Source organism: Penicillium digitatum, chromosome 1 (genome assembly GCF_016767815.1).
Source record: "Penicillium digitatum chromosome 1, complete sequence".
Lineage (NCBI taxonomy): Eukaryota > Fungi > Ascomycota > Eurotiomycetes > Eurotiales > Aspergillaceae > Penicillium > Penicillium digitatum.
In genome coordinates this window covers 7,093,303-7,119,756 of record NC_089384.1, presented here as the reverse complement: position 1 = coordinate 7,119,756, position 26,454 = coordinate 7,093,303, and the positions used below count along the sequence as shown (strand labels likewise).

The following is a 26,454-nucleotide window of genomic DNA, read 5'->3' as shown; positions in this document are numbered from 1 at the left end:
GAAGCACGTCGAAAGAACATACACATCGTGTCAGCCGTCAGCAACTCCCCCAAACCTCCTCAAGAAGTCAATTAAACGATGTTCATGGTCCCGTCAGCAGTTGGGGTCTATAAGGCCAACCCTTTTCCAGAGATAGTATATCTCGGCAGACCTGGACACGGAACAAAACAAAATCATAAAGCTACGCTGAAAAGCCGTTGGCTCTGGAGCGAACATCTAGTTGCAGCCACTTGCAGCAGGAGCAGATTCAACGTAACGCGGCAAGTGCACTCTGGGCCAGCCAAAGTCTGAGAGCGGTCCGGTCTATTTTTGAATCCGATGATCAGGTGAGTGTGCTTTTCGAGCAATAAAGCCAATAGTGTCGAGATCACCTCCTTCAGATCAAAGGAGCTGTCCTTCGGTCGACTGCGACGTTCCATCCCAGCCTGCAGATGCAACTGCCATGGGGTACGATGCACCAGCTTATTCCTCGACAGGTTTTCGCGCTTGATAGATATGCAGAAGGTTGTATGTTTTGATCTTTTTGTCGAAAGCTTCCTGCTTGACATCGAATGCAATGCGGTCGATCTGCTCCCTAGACCACGAAAGAACACGACTGAAAGGAGCTAAACATAATGGCTGAACGCTCTCAGAGATCGCCAAATTGTACCAGCGCGCCACTTTCTGCTCGTGGGAATCGGGGTGCCATGGATTCATAGGCAGTCCCACGATCTGATGGTCGATCTCGGTGAAGCCCGCTTCTTGCAAATTCCGGATCGTGTCGTTGGAGCTGTGAGCCAGGGGCCGCATGGTAGCTTCAGTTGCATGCTTCAAGGTCGAGTACCAGCTAGCCATGGCGCGTCCCGGTTCACCGTCTTTGTCCTCAACGCGGGGCCGGAAATCAATTTCGACCTGCTCAAACCAGGCACCCGGCCGGAGATGCTGAAAGACACGTCGATAGAGACTTGGCCAATTTGCGACACTACCACATCCCATCTGCATGTGGATGATATCCCATGAATCTTCCCCCATGGTCCAGGGCGCCTCAAAATCGAACGGGGCATAGAAATCGCAGTTCTTTGGCAAATTGGACGGTTGAATTGGCGCAAGGTCAACTCCGACTACGAAGGAATCCGGATATTTGTTCGCAACCTCAATGCTCCAGATCCCCGTTCCACAGCCCAGGTCGAGAATTTTGGATCCCGGCGGGTGCGGTGCATAGATCAAACCATCTTCGGCCCGTGCAACCGTGAACAATTTGTGGAATATGTCGAGACGGTCCTGTTCTTCCTCGTCGCACGGGAGCGGGTAGATTCCTTTTCGATAGCCATGGTACATCCGGCCGTTCTCCATGTGATTCGGATACTTTTCCGGTATTCTGTTAGGATAGAGGTCAGCCATTGAATTTACACAATAAAGTATAACGTGACATACTTGGGATCGGAGATTATGATGGGAGAGGATCGCGATGCTTGAGACGTGTTCGAGGTGTGGGATGCCTGTGTGGCCACCGACCCATTGCTGGTGAAGCGAGCATTCCTGCGAGGGTCTTTATCGACCGGATCTCTGTCGATCAGCGTATACAAGTCCATTGCGGAAGACGGTTGTCGTGATCTGACTCGATCACTCGCCGCCACGGAGTGCGAATAGTATCTGGAGTGGCCTGCATCGCTCGCTGGGATTGACTCGGACTTGTATCGTTTGGGCGGGGGTGGAGAAGTGATGGGAGGCAGGTGTCGCATCCTGGAGTCCCCGTTCGTAAACATCTTCGGCAACGATGTGCGGTCAGGCACGGGAAAGGAACTAGAAGACTCTCTGAAGGCCATCGTGACCGTTGATATCGATGATCAATCAATGATCGCGCAGAATATCCGAGGCAATTGTGCATCGACCGACCATGCCAGTCAGGAAAGGGAAACAAGCAGATTCAAATAGCAAGTTCGCTGTGAGACACTAAAGCACACGAGCAAGCGTGATAAGCTTGGGCCAAATGAAAGGTTCTGCGACAGGGCGGATCGCACGGTCGGGTGAAGGTTAGGGAGTCGAAATTTCGAGACAACTAGCTCGAATCGCAGGTGAACTTACTCGGCTCTAACTCCAACTTCAACTCCAGCTCCAGCTTCTGTTCAAAAGAGAAAGCTGAGGGGTGAAGAGGAGGAGGTTTTTTAAGGTTGTGAAGCTGCGGTTTCCTTCCCGTCGGGGCCCACGGGTAGCGGGGTGCGGGTAAAGCAGCCAGCAAAGAAAGAATGGGAAAGGCACAAGGATGAGAGAAGGGGAAATGAGAACAGCAGTATAGTGCAGGATCCTGTGCAGAAGTACAGGGAAAAGTACGATCCGCACTACCGGTACTCGTATGGTGTATGGAATACTTCCAATGAAAAGAATATTAACAAGTTATATTTGGGTGCCAAATTTGACACTTCAACCCATAATACTCCGCATCGGGTAATCTCACACTGTATTTATCATGGAGTCTATACATCGTATGTGCAAGACTTCATGCACAGGCATCCCAAAGCACCGGTTGAAGAAGCTAAACCAATTAGGGCTTGAGATTCTTGCTAGGTCTCCTGATAATGTAGGTAAATCCGTTGCCTTTCTTTTAGGCCCATTTTGGCATTGTTGCTTTGCTTTTTGCTTTTCTTTAGATCTGTCTTTTTGGGATATTCCTAATATGAATACCAATGGAATACCAATTGCTCTGTATTCTCAACTCCGCTAGATCGACGTGGACCAAAATGTCGACCCACGCCTTAGCGGGATGCGGACCGTCTGGGCCTCTCATTTCCAGGGATTCCACTTGGTGAGGGCCCAACAGAGTGGTAAAGACGTCAAGCCTCGGGTAAGCGTGGCGCTTTTCATTGTCCCTTGGTGTACTCCGTATCTTCTGTAAATAGATCTGTTCTGACTGCACCTGGGGAATGTGCATGTACACCGACTGTCACATCCACACTCTACATTATGCTCGTTTTGAAAAAAAAACAAAAATAAAATAAAATGTTAAAACAAAATAAAACCAAAAAAAAGGGAAAAACAAAGTACATCCCCTGCAATTTGTAGTGTGCACTGGTAAATCTCCCCCTCACCGCAACCCATGGCGCTGGGTCCGTGGATGTGACATTCGAGCGAATCAAGTGGGATACCACGTCTTGGCCACCTTAGCGCTGCACCTTAGCTGCGCCTTGGCCCTAATCCTTTAAGGATTCTTTTGTGATATGTAAGAATGACCCTAAGACCACCATGCTGGGTCGTGACTCGTGTCAAAACCTTCCCTTTTTTTTTTCTTTTTTTTTTAAACCCATACTCTGTACAGAGTACTCGGTACTCCGTACACCTTAATCCATATACAACACACCATGCATTATACGTGTCAACAGTCCCCAAGCCCAGTAATGATCCAGGGTCTTTCCCCATCGGGATACTAGGCTTCCCAGGACACCGGTTCCACCCCGGGCGCTGATTCACATTAGTAATAACCCCCGATTGTTGAGGATCTCTTCCGTACTCCGTACTCCGTACTCCTCCGTCCCGCAAAGAGAGGTGGTCAAACCCCGACTCGGTGTCTCCTTGCATATTACATATTCTGTACGGAGTACGGAGTACTCCGTGCAATGATAATGTGCAACAGTTAAAAATCTCACGCGACCCGGCGCTTACCGCGCTGATCACCGATCTTTCCAGATATTGAGGCCGACTCGTCTTTGAAGGATGTTGATCACAAACTCAGGTCTCCTGGTACTGACAGCTCATGGGATTGGGTTTCTCAGTGCATGATGCAGTGTTTGGGACTAATCTCTAGCGTACGTTGTACGGAGCACTCCATGCTTGCTTTTTCTTGCCCCTTATTCTCGGGAATTCCTTTTCAATTTCAAGACTTTTCAACAAGACACTGGAAACTGTTGTCATTTCTTTCTACATTTTTGTGATACACATGTCATATCGGTGATATACAACATACATAGACAGGTGTGTAGTGAATGATCAGTCTCCAAAATGTACTCTGTACTTCGTACATTGAAGCACATCACCTCAGTACATCGCACGCGGAAGCCCCACGTCCCCGCCAGGAAATTTTCCCTAGCCAAACTCTGAACCTCACCTTCCAAAGGAATTGATTAAATTGCCACAATAATACGTAAAATTCATACAACAATACACAACACACACACACACACACACACACACACACACACACACACACGCTCGGAGACATTAATCTACATCTCGGAAACAGTAATCGCGACCCCTCGCATCAGCCACAGCGGGTTAAACCCCAGAGATCAGCGTCTCTAGATCAAATTCAAAAGCGAGAGCGAAATTCAGCCGCGCTGAAGGTAAGGGGACTATCAGCTCTCCCTAATCATTCACAATGCACACGCTCAAAGCAGTGGCCTCATCGACTCTGTCGCTGCCGGCGGAGAATTACATCTACTCGATCGTCCCTTCAGCACCGGGGATCTTCGCCGCCATCTCATCAGATGATTCGCTGCGAGTGTTTGACGCCGCCGATCTTGATCGCGGGACTGTGATTTCGAACGCTACGCACAATGGTGTTACCGCTCTGCGGAGCTTCGCCATGGGCGACGCGCACCTTTTGGCTACGGGTGGCCGCGATGGAAAGGTGAAGGTTTGGGATGTTCGGGCTGGAAATGGAAGTCCGGTTGTGGAGATGGAAACGGGTGAGTTTGTTTTGGTTAAGCCTTTTATTTTTTTTAAAAAAAACGTTGGTTTTCTTTTTGGGGTTCTATACATCTATTGCCTGTTTGGGTTGTGTTCGGAACCCTGCTTGGGACAAGTGCATATTGTGTTTAGCTGCTGCATTTCTGCTGGCTTATTACTGGGTTTCGGGGAATTTATCGGCCCTTGGATTCAAGGATGTTCCTGGCTTGGATGCGGGTTTCGTTACTGTCTTATCCAATGCATGCTTGCTAATTCATTGTCGATTTATCTAGTGAAACAGTCGCCTGTTCTGTCTGTGGCTTGTAACCCGGAGACAAACACGATTGTTGCGGGAACGGAGCTTGTCTCTTCGCAGGCGATTGTTGCATTCTGGTAGGTTTCATCTTATACCTTAGTTTTGACTTGAATGCTAGGCCTAGTATCATCATTCGATAAATGTATCAGGACCTGCCTTCAACCCCCACGACAAGAATAGCCATGCTCTATCATCAAACCCAAATCCCATTAACCAACACACAGGGATATCCGCTCCCCTCAAGAATTTCGCCTCCGATATGTGGAGAGCCACAACGACGATGTCACCGAGGTAAGTGTGCCTCCATTCTAAGCTCGACGACCCTCTCCCCCTCCTCCCCCACGCCACCGTCACCATCCAGTTCAACATCCACATGGAGAAATAGCCAGACTAATCATGATATCGGCACCTTGCCTGGTACCGGTGGTACACAGCTCCAATATCACCCGACGCGTAGCAACATCTTACTCTCCGGCAGCACGGACGGACTGGTCAACATCTACGATACGACTGTAACTGATGAAGACGAAGCCCTGGTGCAAGTGATCAACCACGGCTCCGTACACCATGCTGGGTTCCTATCGGAGCGCACCATCTTCGCCCTCAGCCATGACGAGCACTTCTCCGTGTACCCAGCCACGGACCCGGACGATACCTCGCAGGAGCCCGAGCCCGTCCATTTTGGTGACGTGCGTGACCCACTAGGCTGTGAATACGTTGCGCAGCTTTGCTGTGGTGCGCAAGGGCCGTACATAGCCGCTGGGAATAAGATGTATGTTTCTTGCTTTGCTTTGTCTGGTTTTGTGTTTAGTGCCCGGAAGAAGAGGGCATGACCTGCCCGTGTGCCGTTGTGCTTGTGTATTTCTGGGCTCTTGGGCTAGGCTCGTGGGTGTGTGCTAATCAATGTCTTGCAGTGACAACCGTCTCGATCTTGTCCCACTCGTTTCCAGCCCGTCATGGAAGCTAGACCGGGATAATCTGTGGCGCTTGCCCCGTGCTCATTGCGAGGAGGTTGTGCGCTCGGTTTATTTGGATGAACAGGTACGTGTTTTTTCGGGAATGACTCTTGTTGTGTATTAAATCAGTTTGCTTGTTTTCTGGCTTTCGTTACTTAGAACCCTCGCTAATACCACTACCTCGACTAGAGTCAATCAGTTTTCACCTGTGGTGAGGATGGCTTCGTACGAGTATGGAGACCTGCCGAGGAGAGTGATGCCCCAGTTCAGCCTGGGTCTTCCAAGGCTCGCCCCAAGGAGAAGAAGAAGGATAGGTTCAAGCCGTACTAGTCTGTATACTTTGGGCGGGTGAAGGCATCTGCATCTGCTGCTGACGTCTGTCTTTTGTATATCATTGGGTATCTGGGGTGTGGGTAAAAAAAGATAGCTCTGCGTTTAGGTCAGATGAGACTCTGTTGTCAGGATTTTAACTGCTTGGTTTGAAGGATTAGCTGGTAGTTGTTGGCACGGTAGTAATACACATCAAGGTTAGAAATATATACTCCGTACCTAGATCGCATCTCTGTTAGGGCACAAAGGCTAAAATTGAACACGATTTTTTTCGTTCCAATCCGTCTTTTTAAAACACTCCAAACCGAAGCACACATCCTAAAAGCAAATCATAGAAAACCAATCAGCATAAAGAAGTAGTCGTATCCCGGATCGAACTAGGAACCTTCTTGGACTGAAGCCAAGCTGATTCACATGACCTCTGGACGGAAATCACAATCTTATCTCTCAACCTTTTTTTTTTTCCTATCGAAACTTTTCAAGGGACTCCCTCAAGTCTCTATTCCACAACATACAAGCCCAAGTATTACGTGAAACACACCAAAATTCCCAAAAAAAAAAACAAAACCAAACCTCATTGCCCGTCAAAACCACCACCTCAAGAGCAAACAAATCACTCACCAAATGGACGCCCAAGCCTACCTAATCAAGCACGGCTGGTCCGGCCCCGGCAACCCACTGAACCCAAACAAACGACCGGGTGCACACAGCGGATTAGGCCTTACCCGACCGCTCCTCGTATCACGCAAAGCGAATAACCACGGCGTGGGCAAGAAGACAACAAAAGACCCGACGAACCAGTGGTGGCTGCGCGGGTTCGAAGATGCGCTGAAGGGCGTGGGGAACGACAGTTTCGAGGCCACATCAGCGCGCGAGAACAATGCGCTGACGAGTGAGCTTTATCGGCACTTTGTGAGGGGAGATGGGTTGGCTGGTACGCTTGAGGGAACGGATAAGAAGAAGCAGGACGAGAGCGGGACGTCGACTTCTACCTCCAAATCGAAGCGCAAGCGGGAGAATGAGGATGAGGGCGATCGCAAGGCTAGGAAAGTGGCCAAGGCTGCGCGGAAGGTGGAGAAGGCGGAGAGGAAGGAGGCGAGACGTGTGAAGAGGGCTGCGAAGGCTGAGAGGAAGGAGAAGAAGATTGCTGGGAAGCTTGCGAAGAAGGCTTTGAAGGAGAAGAAGCGCACTGCTTCTGAGGAGGATTATCCGACGCCTACATCAATTGATCAGGAGTCTGATCAGACTGGGGCGGAGACGACCGAGACAGATGAGGCTGTTGCGCGGTTGGAGAAGGCGGCGAAAAAGGAAAAGAAGGAGAGCAAGAAGACCAAGAGCTTAGGAGGTGATGGGGCTGCTGAAGACTCAAAAAAGAAGTCTAAAAAGGAGAAGAAGGACAGGAAGGACGCTAAAGCCTGATGTGTCCATTTCGTTTCAATTATTTTGATATTCCAGCGCTTTGCATGCACGTCAGGATCATGTACAAAATTCTGCATATACCTGTTTTCTCTTTACACCATATATAAGCCAATATACCCATTTTGTTTGGTAGAACCACGACCATAGCAACCAAAGAAAATGTAAATGTCATTTGCTTTTTATGCATGGGGCTGTCGGAGCTAAGCTACGCTGGCAATTTCCCAGGATTACCTGATAGAATCCAAGGTCGTTTCTCCCAGAACTCATCTTTGATGATATCGACATGGTCAATCACGACCTGGGCTTTCCGGCGCAGTTTGCGAATCTTGTCTTGCTGTGACCTTGACAGCTTAGACTCGACCACCGGCGTGTCATCATCCACAGATGAAACATTAGCCTTAGGTTCCTCCAGCTCGAACTGTTGATAGAGGTATTAGATCGGGTCGGCACAGAAAGGAACAATAATATGAATTCGTGCATACCTGGCGATATAGAACAGTGCCCTTTTTATAAATCTCCAGCTCGTTGTTGTAGTTGATTCCAAACCGCTTGAAGAGAATCTCATTCTTGTCTGCAGACACAGTACCCTGATATCAAGTCAACTGCTTGTTCTTCGAATTGGAAGAGCAGTAGCCTACCTTTAACTCTTGCTCGGCGTCTGTGTTGCTCATTCCACCTTGAAGCACCATTGCCCAGAAGGTAGTGTTGTAGAGGTTATTGATATGACCTAGCCATCTTGTATTAGCCTAATGTGGTTCGAAACCAGGGCACTGCAAGGCTGTATAGCCGTGACAAAGTTACTAACAGTCGACCTGTCTCCAGCTCATGTAATCGCGGAGAATTCGGTTATTTGGGTAGATGACTGCACGTCCATCAAAAGATGGCAGAAACGGTGGCAGAAGAGGTCTTTCAGGGAAGTACTCGCTCCACTTGTAGATATAGTGTGCTGTGAACGTAGAGACAATGGTGGTCACTAATTTTCTGGACGGAAGAAGCTCTGTCAATGGCTGTTCTTTGAAACGACATCGCACATAGAACCAAAGAAGCGCACTCACCCATTACGTCGCTCAAAAAGTTGGCAGTTGGGGTGGAAGACAAAACTGTGCGAATACTGTCAGAAATTGCGAGGATAGCGATGAAACAAGCGAAAATACCTGAATTCATCACTGACTCCATAGGCGATACATAGGTCCGGAAGCTCTTTCATGACCTCAACTGCCGCAGCATTCATCAAATCCAGTGCCCGGCGGTCGTTGGGTTTCGCGAAAGCGTAGTGATCAGATAGTCTATGAATGTTAGACTCGGCACGCACAGATGGTTGCATTGTTGAACAGCAGTCATATCGAAGTGAAAGATATGCATAGAAAGATGGATATGTAGATGCCGTTTTTCCTCAATGTACGAGAGTTCCTTATGCAAAGGGCATCCCCGCAACGAGAGATGGGGACTCACTTGTGAAATCCTCGTCCATCAATGCGGACCACAATCCACGTATTGGGGAGCAGCACGTCCGGCTGCTCGAAAGACTTGACGTACTCAAATCTGTGTTCTTTTAGTAGGCGGATTGGATTTGTTGGAATTTCAAAGCTTACCTTGAGTTCGCCATTTTTTTGGATTTACTGGACTTTTGATGTAAAGCGAGGAGTAGGTCCGGAGATTGGAAGTGTCATTTGGTGCGGGCGATTTCTGCCCGCCCGGATCTGCCCCCAGTCACTTGAGGATTCTTGATTTGAGAAAAGCGGGTTGAAACTTTCTACTAAGACTATGGTTCACTACAATATCTAGATATACCAAGGTAAATGCAATATAGAATGCAAAAAGTTCTCGAATAAAACTAGCATGTGGTTGAGACGCATTTCAAAAAACCCGAGGATATGAAAGTCAAAGGACAGAAGCAAGATAGTCTATAGATACATGTGAGAATCATCAGTTCTCAATCTCAAGAATCTCTTCATCGCCAGTCTCACCGGCTCGCTCGCTAGTCTCGCTGGCCTTATCAGACTTGCGGGACTTACGAGAAAAGAATCCGAGGCTGCTGCGAGTTGAGCGGTCGGTGGAAGTCACACTTGAGACAGTGCTGTCGACACTCTTACCGAGTTGCGCCTCGCTGGCGGCATCCACGTCAATGTCACCTTGTGAGGATTCACCTTTCTTAGAGAAAAGTCCAGAACGATCTTTCCATGAGCTGAACTTGCTAGAACTGCCCTTGCGCGTGATCTTGCGAATAAACGATTCCTTAGAGGCATTGTCCAGGGAAGCTCCAGATGGCATGCGCTCCAATGATTCATACGAATCGCCAGTGAAAAGGGACAGGGAGTGAGATGTGCGAGAGTCCGAAGGAGATCCATCGTACTCGTGGATATCAAACGGACTGTCGGGATCATTGCTCTTGTCTGTGTCGACTTCCGACTTCTCTCCGGCGAGAACCGCCGTGAACGCCGGAGCAGTAGGATTCAGTTTTGGGGTCACCGGTCGATGAGACGATGATGGACGAGTGCCAATCGGGGCTTGGAGGGGCCGATGATGGCGGTCAAACGTATCCTCCACGAAATCAGGCTCGCCGGTTAGACCGAGAGGAAGATGGCCTGACGATCCATACTGGATTGAAGGTCGCCGAGAAGGAGCACGAGACCAATTGGATGGTGCGGCCCAGTCAAATCCAAGCGGGCTGTTGCGGTGTCCAGCATTATCAGTTGATGGCCATCCGAAATGGCGGTTGTCTGTCGAGGGGTGCGGAAGCTGATTTGGTGTGTCGAAGGAGGTCAACGAAGGTCGCGGGGACAGAGAACCACGTCGAACGCCACCAAGAAGCGATGATGGATCAATAGGGTCATGTCGAGGACTGAATTGATTGTATCCACTGCTAAGATCGGGATTCCCGCGTGTGCCAGCACCACCGAAGCCAAACTTGCTGGATGAGAAGATATTTGAAAAAGCAGCTCGCCGGGAAGGTGCATGATCCGAAGAGCTGTCTAGGGTGACACCAGCCGTGTTGCTTCGAGGGAACAATGACATCGGGTTCGCCCAATTACCAGTATAACTCGATCGTCGCCGGCGCGCACCGATTGGATCTAGCTCATCGACATTGCGAGGGAAGGATTGACTCTGACCGGGTTTCAAAGAACCCAGCATAGGAGATTCATCTGCCAAGGTTTTCCCGCGAGGCCGGTGAAAGCCGAAAAGTCCAGAGAGCTTTCGGGATGCGCTTTTTGGGGCTTCCCCAGCAGCAGACAAATGGGCACCTTGAGATTCGTCCTGTCGATTTTGAGTTTCTAGTGGACTGGCAAAAGTACTGCCCGCTCGACTGTCTGAAGAAACAGGCGACACTGGGCCGTGACCGAAGTTGTCTAAGGGAGTACTAGATGCCTCCATAGTTGGAAATCTTGGACGAATTATAGATCGTGGGAATTCTGGGGACTCCTCGTCACCAAGGAGATCGGATGGCAAGAGGGCGTCCGCACGGGGACTCATTTGTGGGTTATTGAAAGCGACTTCCGTATCGGAGCGCATGATCTCAGGGGGATCGGACAAGCCTTGAAGAGCCATACCGTTATTAATATTGAAAAACGCAGAGCTGGGAGCGAATGTAGGTGAGTGACCGGATGGGTTGTAGTTGACGGTACTTGGAAACGATGTTTCGATACCCGGAAAATTCAGAGGGGAAGACATATTGCTGTTAAGTGAGCTGCGATGGCGACGGGGACGAATGGTGGCAGTATTCGACATGTCGAGATCCAAGGTCGGGAAGGCAAAGGGTCCTGAGCTGCTGGGTCGTTGAGCCGTAAGCCACTTTAGACGTTCTTGGGCTTCTTGATATTGTTGCTGGGCCTGTACGTGCAGATTCACAAGTGTGGCATAACGTGCATGTAGGTTTCCTAGCTTGTGCTCCCACTGACGAGCTCGCTCGTTGTCAATCCGATCTAGCTCCTTGCCATCTTCACCATCGCCTTCTTGTAATCCCATTCTCTCTTCTTCGAGCTTCTTGACCCGTCCCCCTTTATCCTGAATTTCATCATCGATCGTCTTCATCTCCCCCTGCTCTTTCGCGATCTTGGCTCTGACCTCATCTGCGCGCATCGTCGCCTCTTCTTCAATCCTGGCCTTTTCATGCTTTGCCTGTATAGCATCGGAGTTCATGCGTGAAATCTTCTCCTGCCATCGCAAAATGTCATTCTTGCGCTTCTGGCGCTCCGCCTCTTTCTGCTGAAGAAGTCTCATGCGTTTTGACTTTTCGCCCTGCACTGTCCGGTTGACGCTTTCTAGCTTGTAGACATGCTTTTTCAAGTCGCCACTTGCTTCGTCTTTCTCTCTGACACGCTTTCGCAGTTCGCTGCGCTGTTTTTCAAGGTCCTTTAGGAGTGCAATATGTTCTTCTTCCTCCTCTAATCCCTGCTTCTCCACATTCTCATTCTCGTGCTGCAACGACTTCAAGCGGTCTGCTAATTGCTCCAAAGTCTCATCCTTGGCAGTTTTTGCTCTGCTCCTGAGTGATTCTTCGAAATTGCCGTGTGAAACGTCCGTGGTTCCAGCCGCAGGCGAAATTTTCCGTCCAGCCGAGGGCCGCTTCCCCGGTAATTGGCCTGCACTGTGCTCGCGAGCCATTATCGGGGCAGATGGCGTTGGTAGGCCGACTGTAGACCTGGGAATTGAGGCGCGGATAGTTGGACCCCCGGCGTTGCCATTTTGCTGGGCTTCGGACAACGGAAGTGATTTTGTGCGGACATGCAGGATCGCACTGGGCGTTTGAAAGTTTGCGGCACTAACGGAAAAAACACAAATATGATAGATATTCCCAGGTAATAAATTCGATATTTCCACCGCTGTTTCTGCTCGTTTGGATTCGCCGACTAGAAACCGTTAGTGGTTTGTTTAGTGACAGGAAATAATCACGGCATCTTATACCTTTTACATTATTCACCTGAATGATATGCTTATGTATTGAGTTATGGAAGTCGGGCTGTTTCCAAGCAAGGCGGATTTCACGGGCTGTAATCTCTTCGAGTGTGACCTCTGGTGGCGGAGGAATGTCGAGACCAAGCTTTTCGACTAGAACCTCATTTGAAGTCTGACAGACTTGCCATGCACGATAAAGAAGCCTTCATACGTTGAGCCAGTCGAGCAAAGAAAAAGCTGGAACAGACAAGTGACTTACCAGATCAAAGCCCATAAGATCGATACTGCGAGAAAAAGGGCCATGACGCCTCGCACTCTCACGCGAGGGACCACTGCTGGGTAAGCGTCAAATGCAAAGTATAGCGGCTCATACATCCCAACTTCTGTGACCCATTGGACGAGGGCAGCGGGATACAGGAGAATTGCAAGGATCGCCGATGCTCTCCGGAGTGGGCGGTAGAATATTTGTCACGTGATCTTGAATCTCAGCCCCCCAAAACAGGTTAGCGCCAAACGGAGATCAGCCGCAATGGGACCTCGGCATTCTTCACGGCTGACATAATCGGAATTGTTGGGCGTTGAATGCTGTTGACGAAACCAACAAATGTAGGAAGTACGGAGCGAATCAGAAGAAATCTTCTTTGTTTTCTTTTTTCAACAGACTGAGATTTTATAATCCCATTTGCGTGGCTGATGTTGTGCTGACAATATCCCGTGACAATGGTTATGTGGCCGCGTCCATTGTCTCCTGGTGTCAGTCACATGGGCCTTTTAAGTTCCTGATCCTCCATAAACCTGTCTCAGTCTTTTTTGACCGTTCATACCCTTTCTTTGCCTCTCTGCATTTCTAGAATTCGCTTCAGATTGGTCTGAAACTTTACCAACAGCCGCTATCAAAGGTGCTAGACCTCCATTTGGCGGGATGCAGCTCTATCGCTCTATAAGTGGTTCCGTCTCCAAGACATGGAATTCCATCAACCCGGCTACCCTTAGCGGGGCTATTGATGTCATTGTCATAGAGCAAGAAGATGGTATTTACAGTTCTCCGACAGGCAGCATTCATGCATCATGCTGATTTGGCTTTTCCCTCTCTAGGCACCCTTGCTTGTTCGCCCTTTCACGTCCGGTTTGGCAAGTTTTCCCTCTTGCGTCCGTTTGAGAAGAAGGTGGAGTTCAAGGTGAACGACATAAAACAAGAATATGCTATGAAATTGGGAGAAGGGGGTGAGGCTTTCTTCGTCTTTGAGACGACTGATGACATCCCCGCATCCTTGCAGACCTCGCCGTTGGTATCTCCAGCAGCCAGTCCGAGAGCTCAGAGCGAACCGGACATTTTGCCTTTGCTGCAAGAACCCGATTACCTTGACCTGGACAAAGGAAACAGGGATGCATTGTCAGAGGGCGCAAAGACCCCACCGGCGATGGCGGTGCCATCGAACAAGCTACGGGCAAACACGGATTTAGGTAAGACACATTACCAACCCTTAGATTTAATCGAAGTCTCCCATAACTGACCGTTTTGACAGGGATATTAACACCATTATCTGGATCTCCCGATGAATCCAATGTGTCTCGTTCGCGGCACGGCTCCTTGAGCGCTAATCCGACACTCGATCACACACATTCGGACGATGTGCTTTCGACCAGCTCCCCTCAACAATGTCTTTCTGGTCATTCAGAAAATGGGAACAACGAACCCCATGACATTGATATCGAGGGCGAAACACACCACCGCTCCCGTAGCCCTACTTTGTCCCCCCAGGAAGCGGTGTCTCGTGCCATTTCGCTGTCAAAGAAGCTGTCTGGTTCCAATATTCCATCACATGTCACTGAGACTGGAGATCTGATGTTGGATATGACCGGCTACAAAAGCAATGAAGAAGATGCCCTTCGCGCGGAGGTTGTTGCGCGCAAAATTCTTGCGGAAGAGCTTGAAGGAAGCTATGACATCGGTGCATTGATTGGAGCTGATGAACATGGCAATTTATGGATATACAGCAGCGAAGAGTCCAAAGAACTGGCTGATCGGAGAGCCACTCTTCACTCCATGCGACCGAACATAGGGATGAGCGATGATGCTCTCTCCGACCCAGGATACCACAGTGAAGGCGAACACGCTGTCTTGGAGCCATCATTGACTACGCGCCATCACCGAACGAAATCAGATGTTCAACCCGGCTTTCCCACACCCCCTGATTCACCCTTGCATGATTCTTTCCCCGTCGAAACCCGCAACTATGCCAAGACACTCCGCTTGACAAGCGATCAACTTAAGGCCTTAGATCTGAAGGCTGGCGCCAACACAATGTCTTTCAGTGTCAACAGAGCAGTTTGCACTGCAAACATGTACTTGTGGAATGGCAACACCCCGATTGTGATTTCTGATATTGATGGAACTATTACTAAGTCGGATGCGTTGGGACACGTTCTCAATATGATTGGACGTGATTGGACGCATGCGGGAGTCGCCAAATTGTACACCGACATTGCCAACAATGGGTACAATATTATGTATCTTACGAGTCGGTCTGTAGGTCAGACAGATCTCACACGGGCCTATCTTCACGGTATTTGCCAAGATGGATACAGACTACCAAGAGGTCCAGTGATCTGCAGCCCCGATCGCACTATGGCCGCTCTGCGGCGGGAGATCTATTTGAGAAAACCCGAAGTTTTCAAGATGGCATGTCTGCGGGATATCCTCAACCTCTTCTGCGGCAAAGAAAATCCTTTCTACGCTGGCTTCGGAAATCGATTGACAGACGCACTGAGTTATCGCTCTGTGAACATTCCATCTACTCGGATTTTCACAATTAACTCTAACGCTGAAGTGTCCCTGGATTTGCTTAGTCTCAACAAGTACAAGAGCAGTTATGTGACGATGCAAGAGCTGCTCGACCATTTCTTTCCACCAACTAGCCTTCTTGTGCACGACGGTGGTGAGGAATATACGGATTTTACATACTGGAGAAATACACCGCATGAACTCGCAGACTTCTCAACAACAGACAGCGAGAAGGAGGACGAAGATGAAGACGAGGAAGACGCAGACGAAGACCTGGTCGAAGAAGAAGATGGTGGTGAAGAATATGATGAAGACTTGAGCGAGGGTGAAGGCAGCGAGTATCTCGATGAGGCTGAGTTGGCCGAGGAGGATCTCGGCGCAAGCTACATGTCTCAGGACTCGGTTGCCTTGTCTAACCCAGCAGGCTCAATACTTGAATCGGTGGAAAAGGATCTCGGAGTCGAAGAGGGGGCTATTTGTGAAGAGGAACTGTCTCCCATCGCTGAGAAACCACAAGAAGCATCTAAGCCGAGCATAACCTCTCTTCCCATCCGGTCAAAGATGCCCCAGAATTCTTGAACATACATTCACTGGCATGCCTCTTTGATAAGGGATTGATTCCTGGGCATTTTTTGCGTCTAGATACCCATCTTACGAGTGCTTTACTGAGTCAGATTCTGCATCAGACTGCTCTGGCAGCGAGATATTCAAGTTCAACACTATTGCATGCAGACCTGGAGTTGGAGACTACACCATACACGGCCGTTTGTGCCTGTCTTTTTTTTAACTTCATGGCAATCATGGCGCTCATGGGGTTTCTGGATTTGTTATTGTACATTCATGGCGCACATACTTGGAGGATTGAATAGGACCATGATATAGATAGTGTGTAATGAATGTAATGAGTGAATATACTTGCCCAGACAAACTAAATGTCCCAACTAATCATCCACGGTTACTCTAAAAAGTGATGTCGCAACAGCGTTACTTGACTGTCTGTCTAGGTGGTTACGCAGGCAGCGTGCTTACCTAATCATGATATTGGCCGGAGAGCCCTGGAGCTCATGCTTCTTTTCGGCCTCATTTAACCAACACTTTCTTTCTCTCCATCCCAACACTGGAGGCTACTCGTATCTCTGCGTATTTCCTAGCCTCTGAGCACTGTACCAGGAATGCTGTTCGACCATATTTTCCAGGCCTTCTAATCATCACTTAATTCAACATCGACCACATTCGCAACACCGCAATTCGCTCTTAGCCTTCTGTTTGATCTTTGATCAGCAATCAAAGATAAAATGGCATCCCCGGGCCAAACACAGGGGTCAGCGCCCACAGCCCAACCTCTCACTCCACCCGCCGAATCCTCTTCCGCCGCGAACGGGGCCTCCGCACCGGCCGCAACAAGCTCCCAGACCCAATCCCATGTTCCAGCAACGGGCTCTTCAACAACAGCGCCACAACCACCATCGATCCCCGGAATATCAACTCAAGACAGTGGAAAAACGCGACGGCCACGGGACGTGCGGCTGGTCCACATGCTCCTCGCCTCACTCGGGGTAACTTCCTACCAAGACCGGGTGCCTCTCCAACTGCTTGACTTTGCCTACCGCTACACCGCCAATGTGCTACAAGACTCCGTGCACCTTGCGACGGAAGGATACGCCGCGGCAACAGACGGTACTGCGGCCGCAAAGGGCTCCGCCGAAGTGAACAGTGTTTCTCTGCCCGCATTGCGACTGGCCATTGCCTCCCGCTTGCACTTTCAGTTCCAGACAGGGCTGCCGAAGGAGTTCCTTATGGAGGTTGCTTCAGAGAGGAATCGTATCGCTTTGCCCGGTGTATCGCGAGGCTTCGATCCTGCTGCTGGCGCTAATGGCGCTGGTCCCGCGGCGAATCAGAGTGTTGTTATTGGTGGCATGCGCCTGCCTCCTGAGCGCTTCTGTCTTACTGGAATAGCGTGGAATATGAAAGATGAGTGGGATAGTGAGGGCGAGGAAGATGAGATGCCTGATGTGATGCAGCAGCCTGGGGCTGGGAAGGGTGTTGGTGGTGATGGAGCTGAAGACAACGAAGACGAGGATGACAATGATGGGAAGATGGAGGATCTCTTCGGTGAAGATACCACCATGGGTGAGGCAGGTGATGGAGACGAGGACCGAAACATGACTGATGTTTAAGGGAGTGCATATACGTCCGGAGGTTCTTCTGCCTTTGGTCTTAGGCTGGTGGTGTTTCTGGCGCTTGGTGTTGTCATCCTTCCTTTTCCTTTAATCTACGATCGGACGGTGTCCTGGCTTTTGCTATCATGAAGAGCATCTATTTCATAACTTGAGTGTACAACTTGCGGTCAAAGTCCCCTTGCCTGACCATAAGGGCAATTGAACCGATAAAGACATTCATCTGATCAATTAAAACAAGACATGCAATCGTCTGTGTGTATATTGTACATAATTCAGTCTATTTCATCGCTCGCATTCGGGATTATCATGCAATGTAATAAAGATGCCCAGCAAAACGCCAGCTTTGTTTGCCTTTGTGCGCCGTGAGAAGAGGGAGAACAGAGATAAAGTTCGAGTCCGGATTGACGATAAAGGTTCAGGGCCGATTCGCCCAGCGGGATCAGTCTGACATCTGTCTATCAGACGGAGAGGGGAAGAAGACCAGGCTGGGCCACCAGGATTGTGGATTATGGGTCGAGTACCTTGCAAGGTGTGGCCAATCAGGCAGTCAGGCCAGGTACCAGTCCAACAGCTCCCTTTCCCTCACTCGGACTCAGCCAAAAGACCATTCTCCTCGCCCTCCGACCTCCAAAAAACGCAAGAAGCAGAATACTCAAGACGCCAAAACCCATATAGACAAGAAATACTCACATAAGAAGTGAAGAAAGTAAGTGAGAGAGGGGTACACGGAGTGATTCTCCAATCATTTCCCTGCCGCTCGAGTGCGCGCTTCATCCTCACGCATCATGCGAATAACTTCCTCGCGCCGCTTTTCAACACGTGCTAGATCCTCCTCTTTCGCGCGTCGCCGTTCCTCATGCCCCGCGAACCACTCCTCACGTGCGCGATCCTCTTCTTCCGGCTTCGCGTGGGCTACCATGCATGAATTCATTGCGAGGCGTTGCTGGCGACAGATCCATGTTGCAGTGACAGTGCGGTTAACGGCACACTCGGCAAATGCTATATCAAACTTGGATTAGCTGGTTGCTTGAGGCATCTTCGAGGTGTGGAGAGTGGGTGGGTCATGGTCATGAGATTCGGAGGTGCTCCTCCGCTTGAGACTCATGACCAGATTTTGCAACCTGAAAGCTATGCAGAATTGGCAAAGATGAAGTGTGTTTGGCGTAAAAAGCAACTGAAATTGCATACCTTTAATCTCGGGGGCGCAATAGGCGCGTACTCTCTTGTAGTACAGTTGTTTCACTTCTTGTTCTTGGGGAGCTGAGAGCGGAAGCGGATTGCGAAGATTATATTGTCTGGATACACTCTCGGGCGCACCTGCTGGAGAAGTATCGGTCGATGTGGAAGATGTAGCCATTGGGGCTGTATGTCGATCTCAAAGATCGAAGTTGATCGGGTTGATTGTATGGGCTGGTCGATCGGAGAGTTTGCTTTGAGGGAAGGTAGTCCCAGTTGTTGAGGGACAAGAAGCCAATTCAGCTGCTCTAGAGCCCAGAAAAACAAACCGAGAGATGTAGAGATAGTTTCAAGAGGGGTTCACTGAATTGCTTTGCAGTGAAGATCGAGGCCAAGTGGGAGCATTGATTGCGAGTGAGCCGAGCTCGGGCGGAGAGAACGTTACTATTGGCAGAATCAGAAAAAAAAGTTCTCCGACTTTGCATCTCGACTTCGACTTGCACTCTTCTGCTAGAGACTTCTGTGTCTCTTCGTTCTTCGATTTCTTAATTTCTTCCACAATTTCTTGCGCTCCATTTGTTGTCTCGGGAATTAATCGACACCAAAATTCATCATGTCGTCCATGCGCAATGCCGTCCAACGGCGGAACCACAAAGAGCGTGGTCAGGTTCAGGGCCGCGAGAAATGGGGTCTCCTCGAGAAGCACAAGGCAAGTTCCTACAGAGGATCGCTTGGAATATTCACCAATCATCTGAGCTTTGTTTTTTGCTTGACCTCAAGACAACTGTTCTAACTTCAACAGGATTACTCGCTCCGTGCCAAAGATTACAATGCCAAGAAGGCTAAGCTGAAGCGCCTCGAAGAGAAGGCGCGGGATCGCAACCCCGATGAGTTCGCCTTCGGCATGATGGGAGACAAGAACCGGGTCCAGGGTCGGCACGGACGTGGCACAGGCACAGCACGAGACTCTGCCGCCGCGCGGGGATTGAGCCACGAGGCAATCAAGCTGCTCAAGACGCAAGACACGGGCTACCTTCGGACGGTTGGCGAGCGGGTACGCCGCGAGATTGAGCGCCTGGAACGCGAGGTGGAATTGCAAGTTGGCATGAACAAGGTCCTTGGCAAAAAGGATGGGGAAAAGGGCGAGGAGAGTGATGAGGATGACGGAATCGACGATGATTCCGATTTCGATTTCGGAGCCCCGGTGCAGCCGAAACCAACCAGAGTGGTGTTTGCCGATGACCGACAGGACCAATTAGCAATGAAGAAGCGGAGGATGCAAAAAGAAGAACCTGCTTTGGAATCAGAAGAAGAAGATCAGACGTCAAACAAGACCCGCAAGACACCCAAGCAGCTTCAGGCTGAGCGGCAGGCACTTGCAGATGCTCGGCGGGCTCGCAAGCTCCGGAAACGAACCATCGAGGCTCGCAACAACAAGCTGACTGCGTTGCGCAAGCAGCACGCCGAAATCCGGACTGCAGAGCAAGAGCTTGATTGGCAGCGGGCTAAGATGGGAAATTCCGTGGGAGGTACCAACAAGGATGGAATCAAGTGGAAGATCCGTGAGCGCAAGCGCTAATCGTTTTTGTTTCGATGGAGTTTATGAGTGATGACTCGCTATCATCTTTTTTGTATATATTGATACCAACCACTATAGAGGCAGTCCGGCGCATACAGTAGCATCCAAGGAACCCACTTCGATCCTGGCCATTGACTCCTGAGAAATCTCGGTAACATCAGGTCCTATGTGAAGCGATAGCTGGGACCTGCGACAAGGCATCGCTGCTTGTACTAGGAGATTTGACTACCATCCGAAGCACTGTTTCGTTGGTTGTTGAAATAATGTCAAAGCTAGCTTCTCTTCCTGTAGTGTACTATCACTCCAAAATTGAAATCAACTGCTCTATCTCTCGTCCATGCGTTGTCTTCCTTCCCGATCAATGCCCCAAGACGCGTTTCCTAAAATGCATCTCGAACTTTGCCACATGACATTGGAACAGTTTTCATCCCTTCAAGTTATCACGATATGTCCGCGGGTATACCAATCTACAAGCAGGGGACAGTAGCTCTACAAGTATTTCTATTCATCTACATTTGATGGCAACATAAATCCTACGAATCGCACTTATTTCAATCGGATTTCTATGCTGATCGATAGCACCCGGGTTCATTCTCGTCCCATCGGTGGTCCCAATGTGTTGGCTTCGTGGATGTGGACTCCACAACACAGCTCGGTATATACCCAAAATCCTGTTGATCTGTGCCGAGTGAACTTTTGGCGAGCCGAGGTCAAATAAATTGAGTGCATCGTCGGCCTAAATGTGGATCTAACCCCGAAAAGCCCCTCAATGCATTGAAACTGCAAACCAAAGGGATTTCATAATAGTCGGAAAGATAAAGGGTAGGAATGCTAGATCAAGCCCAAATATCCCCAACCTGCCACATGCGTAGGCGGGTTCGATTCCCTATTGAGGAAGACGAAGAGTAGTGGGGGTCATGTGATAGCCTACAAAATGACCTAGTTCAAACATTTGAGTCACGATTGCTTAATCTTTGTCTCTGAATAGCATCGAAAAGTGCGATATCAAGTATTCTGACACTGACGTCGTAAAGAGTGCAAAACGTTCACAGTAATCACACTATCGCTGATAGGACAATCTCTCTAATCAAGGCTTAATAATCAGTTGCCACCCCTCCAAGGGAAGGTTATATTCCCCATCTCGCTTCTCTTTCTGCTTCATATCTCAAAGAAAAACTGGTACAATGGCTCCCTCCTTTATAACCATCGACTCCAACGAGATGGACGTGGATTTTTCCACGCCCAAGCCAGTCCAGACCAAGCGCACCCTCCTCTTAGCGCCCCCCTCCATCGCCACTAACGAGGACAAACTCCGCGGTCTCTTCAACACCTTTGATCGCTCAACCACAGACCTACAAATGCTCGACCGCCTTTCCGCAGGCCTCGTCTCCCTCCCCGCAAATACCTACGACCTCGTCCTCATCCTCACCGATACAGATGGCTCACGGCGCTCCGAGGCGCTGAACCTCCTCACTCGAGATGTATACGCCACCCTAGTCCCCGCCATGAAAGCGGGCGCAAAGCTGCAAACCCAAGACTCAGCTCTCAATGCCTCGGACGCAATGGAAGCCGTTCTGGCGGGTCTCGTGCAGTCCGTTAACGGCTTCGAGAAACCAAACTTCGATCCCTCCGCCGCGGTTCCTTTAAAATTCGGCTTCAAGAAGAAGAATAAGCCCACCCCGCCAATTGCAGTCCCTGTTATTCCCAGTATTCCCACAGGGTTCGCGGTGCCGATGGGGATAGATTCTCCGACTGATTACGATCGCGACGATGATGACGAGCTCATAAATGAAGATACGCTCCTCTCCGAGGAGGATTTAACAAGACCCATAATGCCGCGTATGTCTCCCATCTCCTGTCAGTTCTTGCAGCTTGAAATTTTCTGCAAGATCTATGTCATCTAACACCATCTTTGCAGCCCCAGAGTGCCAACCCAAGACCGGCCGTCGGCGACGCGCTTGTAAAGATTGCACATGTGGTCTAGCCGACAAACTCGAAGCAGAGGATAAGGAGCGTCGCGCGAAAGCTGACAAAGAATTGAACGTCTTGAAGCTGGATACGGGCGACTTGACCGAGTTGGACTTCACCGTGGAGGGCAAGACTGGTTCTTGTGGAAGCTGTGCTCTGGGTGATGCCTTCCGCTGTGACGGGTGTCCTTACATGGGCCTTCCTGCCTTTAAGCCCGGCCAGGAGGTTCAAATTCTGAATGATATTGCGCAGCTTTAAAATCTAGTCTTTACTTTACGACTTACTTTCATTTCGATTTTTGATGACGGAAGTGGGGGTATTCGGTTGCATTGGGTTTTTTTTGGGCATTTTCTTTTGGAGATTCGTTTAATGGGGTTACATACAAAATTATGCTAGGGGTGTTTGGCTTAAATTTGACTATATGATTTTCTTTCCTATCTGATCGTGACTTGGAAGGTTTCGACTGGATTTTCAAGTGGAGCCCAACGTCATCTCTTGGATCAGATGGTGGCATGATCGGTCTGGTATTTACATGCTGCTGGTCTGCCGGAGGTGATTGACTTCCGTTATTTGCTTCCAAAACATTCTATTGAGTGGCGGTATATGAACAAATTTAAGCCCAATGGCGAATTGCTTTTTTTAACTATGCATCTGTGTTCATGGCACATCCCATCATGATAAAACCCAAAACGATACTTGAAGAACAAAAGTGGTTTACTTGACTTATGACTGGTCCTTCTTCATGTGGGCAACACGGATGCTGATGGCACGCTTGTGCGCCTCCAGGCCCTCCACAGCGGCGAGGGTCTCAACCGTCTTGGCAAGACCGAGCAAGCCATCGGCGGTCAAGTTCGAGCTGGTGATGTGCTTCAGGAAGGAGCCGAGGTTGACACCCGAGTACTGCTTGGCGTAGCCGTAGGTAGCTAGAAAGGAGTTTGTTAGCACAAATCAAGCAGAGAGATAAGATGGAAAAGTCATTGCAGAGAGATACTTACGCAGCGAGTGGTTGACTCCGGCGGAGTAATCACCAACACTCTCGGGGGTCCAGGCGCCGATGAAGACACTGCCGGCATTCTGGACATCCTTAACCAGAGACTCGGCGTTCTCGACCTGCAGAATTAGGTGCTCGGGCGCGTAGTCGTTGCTGAGGGCCATGGCCTCGTTGATGTCGCGGACAACAAAGGTGACGGAGTGCGCGAGGGAGCCGCGGACGATATCCATGCGGGGTAAAGCCTTGGCCTGGGCATCGACCTCATCTTCGATGGCACGCAGCTCGGCCTCGTTCAGGTCGACAGCGATGAGGATAACCTGTGAGTCGACGCCGTGCTCGGCCTGGCTGAGAAGGTCGGATGCAACAAAGGCCGGGATGGCGGTCTTGTCGGCAATCACGAGGACTTCACTGGGACCGGCGGGCATGTCGATGCTGACGCCTGCGGAGGTATCGTTGGACACGAACATCTTTGCGGCCGTCACGAACTGGTTGCCCGGACCCAGGATCTTGTCGACCTTGGTGATGCTTTCTGTGCCGTAGGCCATGGCAGCCACGGCCTGGGCACCACCGGCCAAGACGATGCTCTCAGCGCCGACCTTGTGGGCCACGTAGACAATTTCGGGGGAGATGCTGCCGTCGGAGCGGGGAGGCGAGGCCAGGACAATCTTGTTGCAGCCTGCCACCATGGCGGGAACACCCAGCATCATGGCAGTGGAGGGCAGCACAGCGGTACCGCCGGGAATGTACAAACCGACACGCTCGATGGGACGCGAGAAGCGAGAGCAGACCACACCAGGCATAGTCTCCATCTGGAGGGTTTCGTTGCTTCCCATCTGTGCGGAGTGGAAGCGGTCGATGTTGCCAATGCTGATATCAATTGCCTCTTGGACATCGGGGGACAGCTTCATGAGTTCAGCGGGGAATGGTGCGTGAATAACAGGGGAGGTAAGTGATGTCGCATTCTCGAACTTGTGGGTGTATTTGAGTACAGCAGCGTCGCCGCCATCACGGACCTCCTGGATGATTGGCTTCACCAGGTTGACAATGGCTTCGTTAGATTTTTGGGAAGGACGCTTGAGGTAATCAGCGACCACCTGGGGGGGTGTAGAGGCAGTGATCACGCGCCTCATCTCAATTCGGGATGTGCGATCCTCAATCGGGGCGGGTACGGGAGCCGGGGTAGGGGCAGGCTTTGCCTCGGGCTTAGCCAGGCCAGCCTTTTCAGCCCAAGGTCCCTTAGCGTCGCCCTTTCTCCGCTTCACCTTCAAGCTCTTGAGGTCAAGGTTCCGCTCGATATCCTCCAGACTGACACCGGCAGCAGTGCACTTGGTCAGGGCAAAGTAAAGCAGGTCGGCGGCCTCGAAAGCAATCTCCTCCTTCGTGTTCGCACGACACAACTCATCAGCCTCCTCCATGATCTTAGCATCGATGAGCTTGGGCTCATTGAACAAACGCGCGGTGTATGATCCAGCCGGAGCATCCGCCTTACGGGCATCTAAGGTCTTTTGGAGACGAGACAGACCGGAAGATGCGCCGAAGCAGGTCTCCGTACCAAGGTGGCAGAATCCTAATGAGTCACCATGGTCAGCATAAAGACATCATCCACCAATGTCGAAAGCTGGTTCTTACCACGTCCAATCTGCTTAACAACAAAGACCAAACAGTCGGCATCACAATCGAAGCCAATGCGGATCAATTCCTGCACATCCCCGCTGGACTGGCCTTTGTACCACAGACCACGCTTGCGGCTCTGGTAAACACCGGTGCCAGTGCGCAAGGCCTCGACAATGCTCTCGTCACTGCTCCAAACAAAGCCTAGACAAGCTCCCCGCTCATCAGTGACAGAAGTGGCATACAAGCCATTGGCCTGGTCAGTGACGGCGGTCGATGCAATAAGCTTAGCGGCGGAGATCTGGCCAGCCACATCTCGCTCAACGGTCAGTGCCTGTGAGGGAACGACAGCAATAGCACCCTGCTTTGTGACTTGTGTAATGGCATCCTCCGACAACGCCTGAGTACCGAAGGTTGTGAAGAGACGTGGGGAGTCCGAGCTAATCTTCAATTTCTTGGCGGCGGCGGGGACGGTGGAAGGTGCGGTGCAGACGCTAGCTTCGCTGCGCTCGGCATTGACGGCAACCCATTGCTGGAGAAGATCCAACTGAGAATCTGACGGGGCGTGGACGAGCAGACGGGATGAGGGCACGGATTGTTCTTCGGAGAGGGTGGTCAATTGATCCAAGTTGATCAAGATCTTGGCGGCACCGGCGTTGAGAATATCGACAAGATCACCAGAAGAGGAGACCTCAGTTGCATCGATGAAGATGTCGAGGGCGCGGAAATTCTGGCGCAGGAATTGCTCTGCCTGGGTGAGACTCGAGACCTTGATCAGTACACGGCCGAAGTAGGCGATCTGCTTGAGCGAAAGTCCGGAGCCGGAGGTTGAGGAGGGGTCGTGAGAGATAAGGAAGGGGGTCGCCATAATGGGCAAATGTTGTCGAAGGTGATAGAAAGATTGAAAGGAGAATTAAATCCCCTAATAGGACCCTTTTGAATAATGGGGGAATTGTGGAGGAGAGCGATGACTCCTCGTGCAACCTTTTTTTTCCGGCCCCGCTGAATCATCGATTAGCCGCTCTATCGTCTGATGTATGTTGCAGTGGTTCGACCGTTGTGATTTACAAAATTCTGAGACATCCAATTTCTGCATTTTGTATACTCTAAAGTGATTGTTTCAGTGATGAGGAATGTATCGGAAATCTTGCTATCCTGGTACTCCTAGAATCCTTGAGCTACAGGATCTTAACGTCACAGAGTTACTTGATGGCCAATTTTGCCACGACCGTGATCCTTCAAGAAAGCAGTCCAAACGAGCACATTGATGACGTGCGTCTTGCCAGTGATCTGTTCTGTTTTTGTCTGGCCTGGGTGCACATTACACCAATAGCCGTCACGGTCGTCAACGGCCCGAGAAGCAAGAGCGGATGATGCTGTGTTTCCAAAAGTGTCAAACCCGTATTCGAGATCGTCGGCGGCCTCGTGATCCTCCTAGTCAACTTCGGATCGTATGAGTCAAAGAGATGTTTGGCGCTGCCGGAGTGGACAAGAGCTTCATTTTGCGGACGACAAGTCGTGATCACGTCGAGGCCGTAGATCATGGCGAGTTGAATGGCGTTTACGCCCACGCTTGCTGTTGATATTCATGACGCCAGAAGAATGCTCAATT

The 26,454-nt window shown here is 50.2% G+C and overlaps 11 protein-coding genes across 11 annotated transcripts; 6 read left to right on the top strand and 5 right to left on the bottom strand.

Moving 5' to 3' along the window:
* Positions 1-462: 462 nt before the first annotated feature.
* Positions 463-1,745, bottom strand: Pdw03_4810 (Methyltransferase type 11; the record flags this gene model as incomplete). The annotated part of the gene is made up of 2 exons (XM_014675301.2): positions 463-1,357; positions 1,414-1,745. 2 exons carry the CDS (start codon positions 1,743-1,745, stop codon positions 463-465), a joined length of 1,227 nt encoding a protein of 408 aa, XP_014530787.2.
* A 2,603-nt stretch (positions 1,746-4,348) lies between these two features.
* Pdw03_4809 (WD repeat protein) lies at positions 4,349-6,240 on the top strand (the record flags this gene model as incomplete). The annotated part of the gene is made up of 6 exons (XM_014675302.1): positions 4,349-4,658; positions 4,932-5,031; positions 5,179-5,245; positions 5,389-5,726; positions 5,869-5,995; positions 6,100-6,240. The coding sequence occupies 6 exons, from the start codon at positions 4,349-4,351 to the stop codon at positions 6,238-6,240; spliced, it is 1,083 nt and encodes a 360-aa protein (XP_014530788.1).
* Positions 6,241-6,864: 624 nt separating this feature from the next.
* Pdw03_4808 (Protein TMA23) lies at positions 6,865-7,659 on the top strand (the record flags this gene model as incomplete). The annotated part of the gene is made up of 1 exon (XM_014675303.1): positions 6,865-7,659. The coding sequence occupies one exon, from the start codon at positions 6,865-6,867 to the stop codon at positions 7,657-7,659; it is 795 nt and encodes a 264-aa protein (XP_014530789.1).
* A 205-nt stretch (positions 7,660-7,864) lies between these two features.
* Positions 7,865-9,265, bottom strand: Pdw03_4807 (TRNAHis guanylyltransferase Thg1, putative; the record flags this gene model as incomplete). The annotated part of the gene is made up of 8 exons (XM_014675304.1): positions 7,865-8,077; positions 8,142-8,246; positions 8,298-8,386; positions 8,465-8,640; positions 8,715-8,759; positions 8,814-8,945; positions 9,112-9,201; positions 9,252-9,265. 8 exons carry the CDS (start codon positions 9,263-9,265, stop codon positions 7,865-7,867), a joined length of 864 nt encoding a protein of 287 aa, XP_014530790.1.
* A 275-nt stretch (positions 9,266-9,540) lies between these two features.
* Positions 9,541-12,855, bottom strand: Pdw03_4806 (Fibronectin, type III-like fold; the record flags this gene model as incomplete). The annotated part of the gene is made up of 4 exons (XM_014675305.2): positions 9,541-9,563; positions 9,627-12,506; positions 12,562-12,755; positions 12,812-12,855. 4 exons carry the CDS (start codon positions 12,853-12,855, stop codon positions 9,541-9,543), a joined length of 3,141 nt encoding a protein of 1,046 aa, XP_014530791.2.
* Positions 12,856-13,474: 619 nt separating this feature from the next.
* Pdw03_4805 (Lipin Smp2, putative) lies at positions 13,475-15,916 on the top strand (the record flags this gene model as incomplete). The annotated part of the gene is made up of 3 exons (XM_014675306.1): positions 13,475-13,583; positions 13,648-14,016; positions 14,079-15,916. The coding sequence occupies 3 exons, from the start codon at positions 13,475-13,477 to the stop codon at positions 15,914-15,916; spliced, it is 2,316 nt and encodes a 771-aa protein (XP_014530792.1).
* A 716-nt stretch (positions 15,917-16,632) lies between these two features.
* Positions 16,633-17,514, top strand: Pdw03_4804 (Transcription initiation factor TFIID, 31kD subunit, putative; the record flags this gene model as incomplete). The annotated part of the gene is made up of 1 exon (XM_014675307.1): positions 16,633-17,514. One exon carries the CDS (start codon positions 16,633-16,635, stop codon positions 17,512-17,514), a length of 882 nt encoding a protein of 293 aa, XP_014530793.1.
* Positions 17,515-18,259: 745 nt separating this feature from the next.
* On the bottom strand, positions 18,260-18,874 carry Pdw03_4803 (Cytochrome c oxidase biogenesis protein Cmc1-like; the record flags this gene model as incomplete). The annotated part of the gene is made up of 2 exons (XM_014675308.1): positions 18,260-18,516; positions 18,706-18,874. 2 exons carry the CDS (start codon positions 18,872-18,874, stop codon positions 18,260-18,262), a joined length of 426 nt encoding a protein of 141 aa, XP_014530794.1.
* Positions 18,875-19,306: 432 nt separating this feature from the next.
* On the top strand, positions 19,307-20,272 carry Pdw03_4802 (U3 small nucleolar RNA-associated protein Utp11, putative; the record flags this gene model as incomplete). Its single annotated transcript, XM_066100843.1, has 2 exons — positions 19,307-19,402; positions 19,496-20,272. 2 exons carry the CDS (start codon positions 19,307-19,309, stop codon positions 20,270-20,272), a joined length of 873 nt encoding a protein of 290 aa, XP_065956243.1.
* Positions 20,273-21,456: 1,184 nt separating this feature from the next.
* Positions 21,457-22,498, top strand: Pdw03_4801 (Fe-S cluster assembly protein dre2; the record flags this gene model as incomplete). Its single annotated transcript, XM_014675310.1, has 2 exons — positions 21,457-22,111; positions 22,191-22,498. 2 exons carry the CDS (start codon positions 21,457-21,459, stop codon positions 22,496-22,498), a joined length of 963 nt encoding a protein of 320 aa, XP_014530796.1.
* Positions 22,499-22,963: 465 nt separating this feature from the next.
* On the bottom strand, positions 22,964-25,710 carry Pdw03_4800 (Phosphoribosyl-AMP cyclohydrolase, putative; the record flags this gene model as incomplete). The annotated part of the gene is made up of 3 exons (XM_014675311.1): positions 22,964-23,163; positions 23,236-24,798; positions 24,861-25,710. 3 exons carry the CDS (start codon positions 25,708-25,710, stop codon positions 22,964-22,966), a joined length of 2,613 nt encoding a protein of 870 aa, XP_014530797.1.
* Between the last annotated feature and the right edge of the window lie 744 nt (positions 25,711-26,454).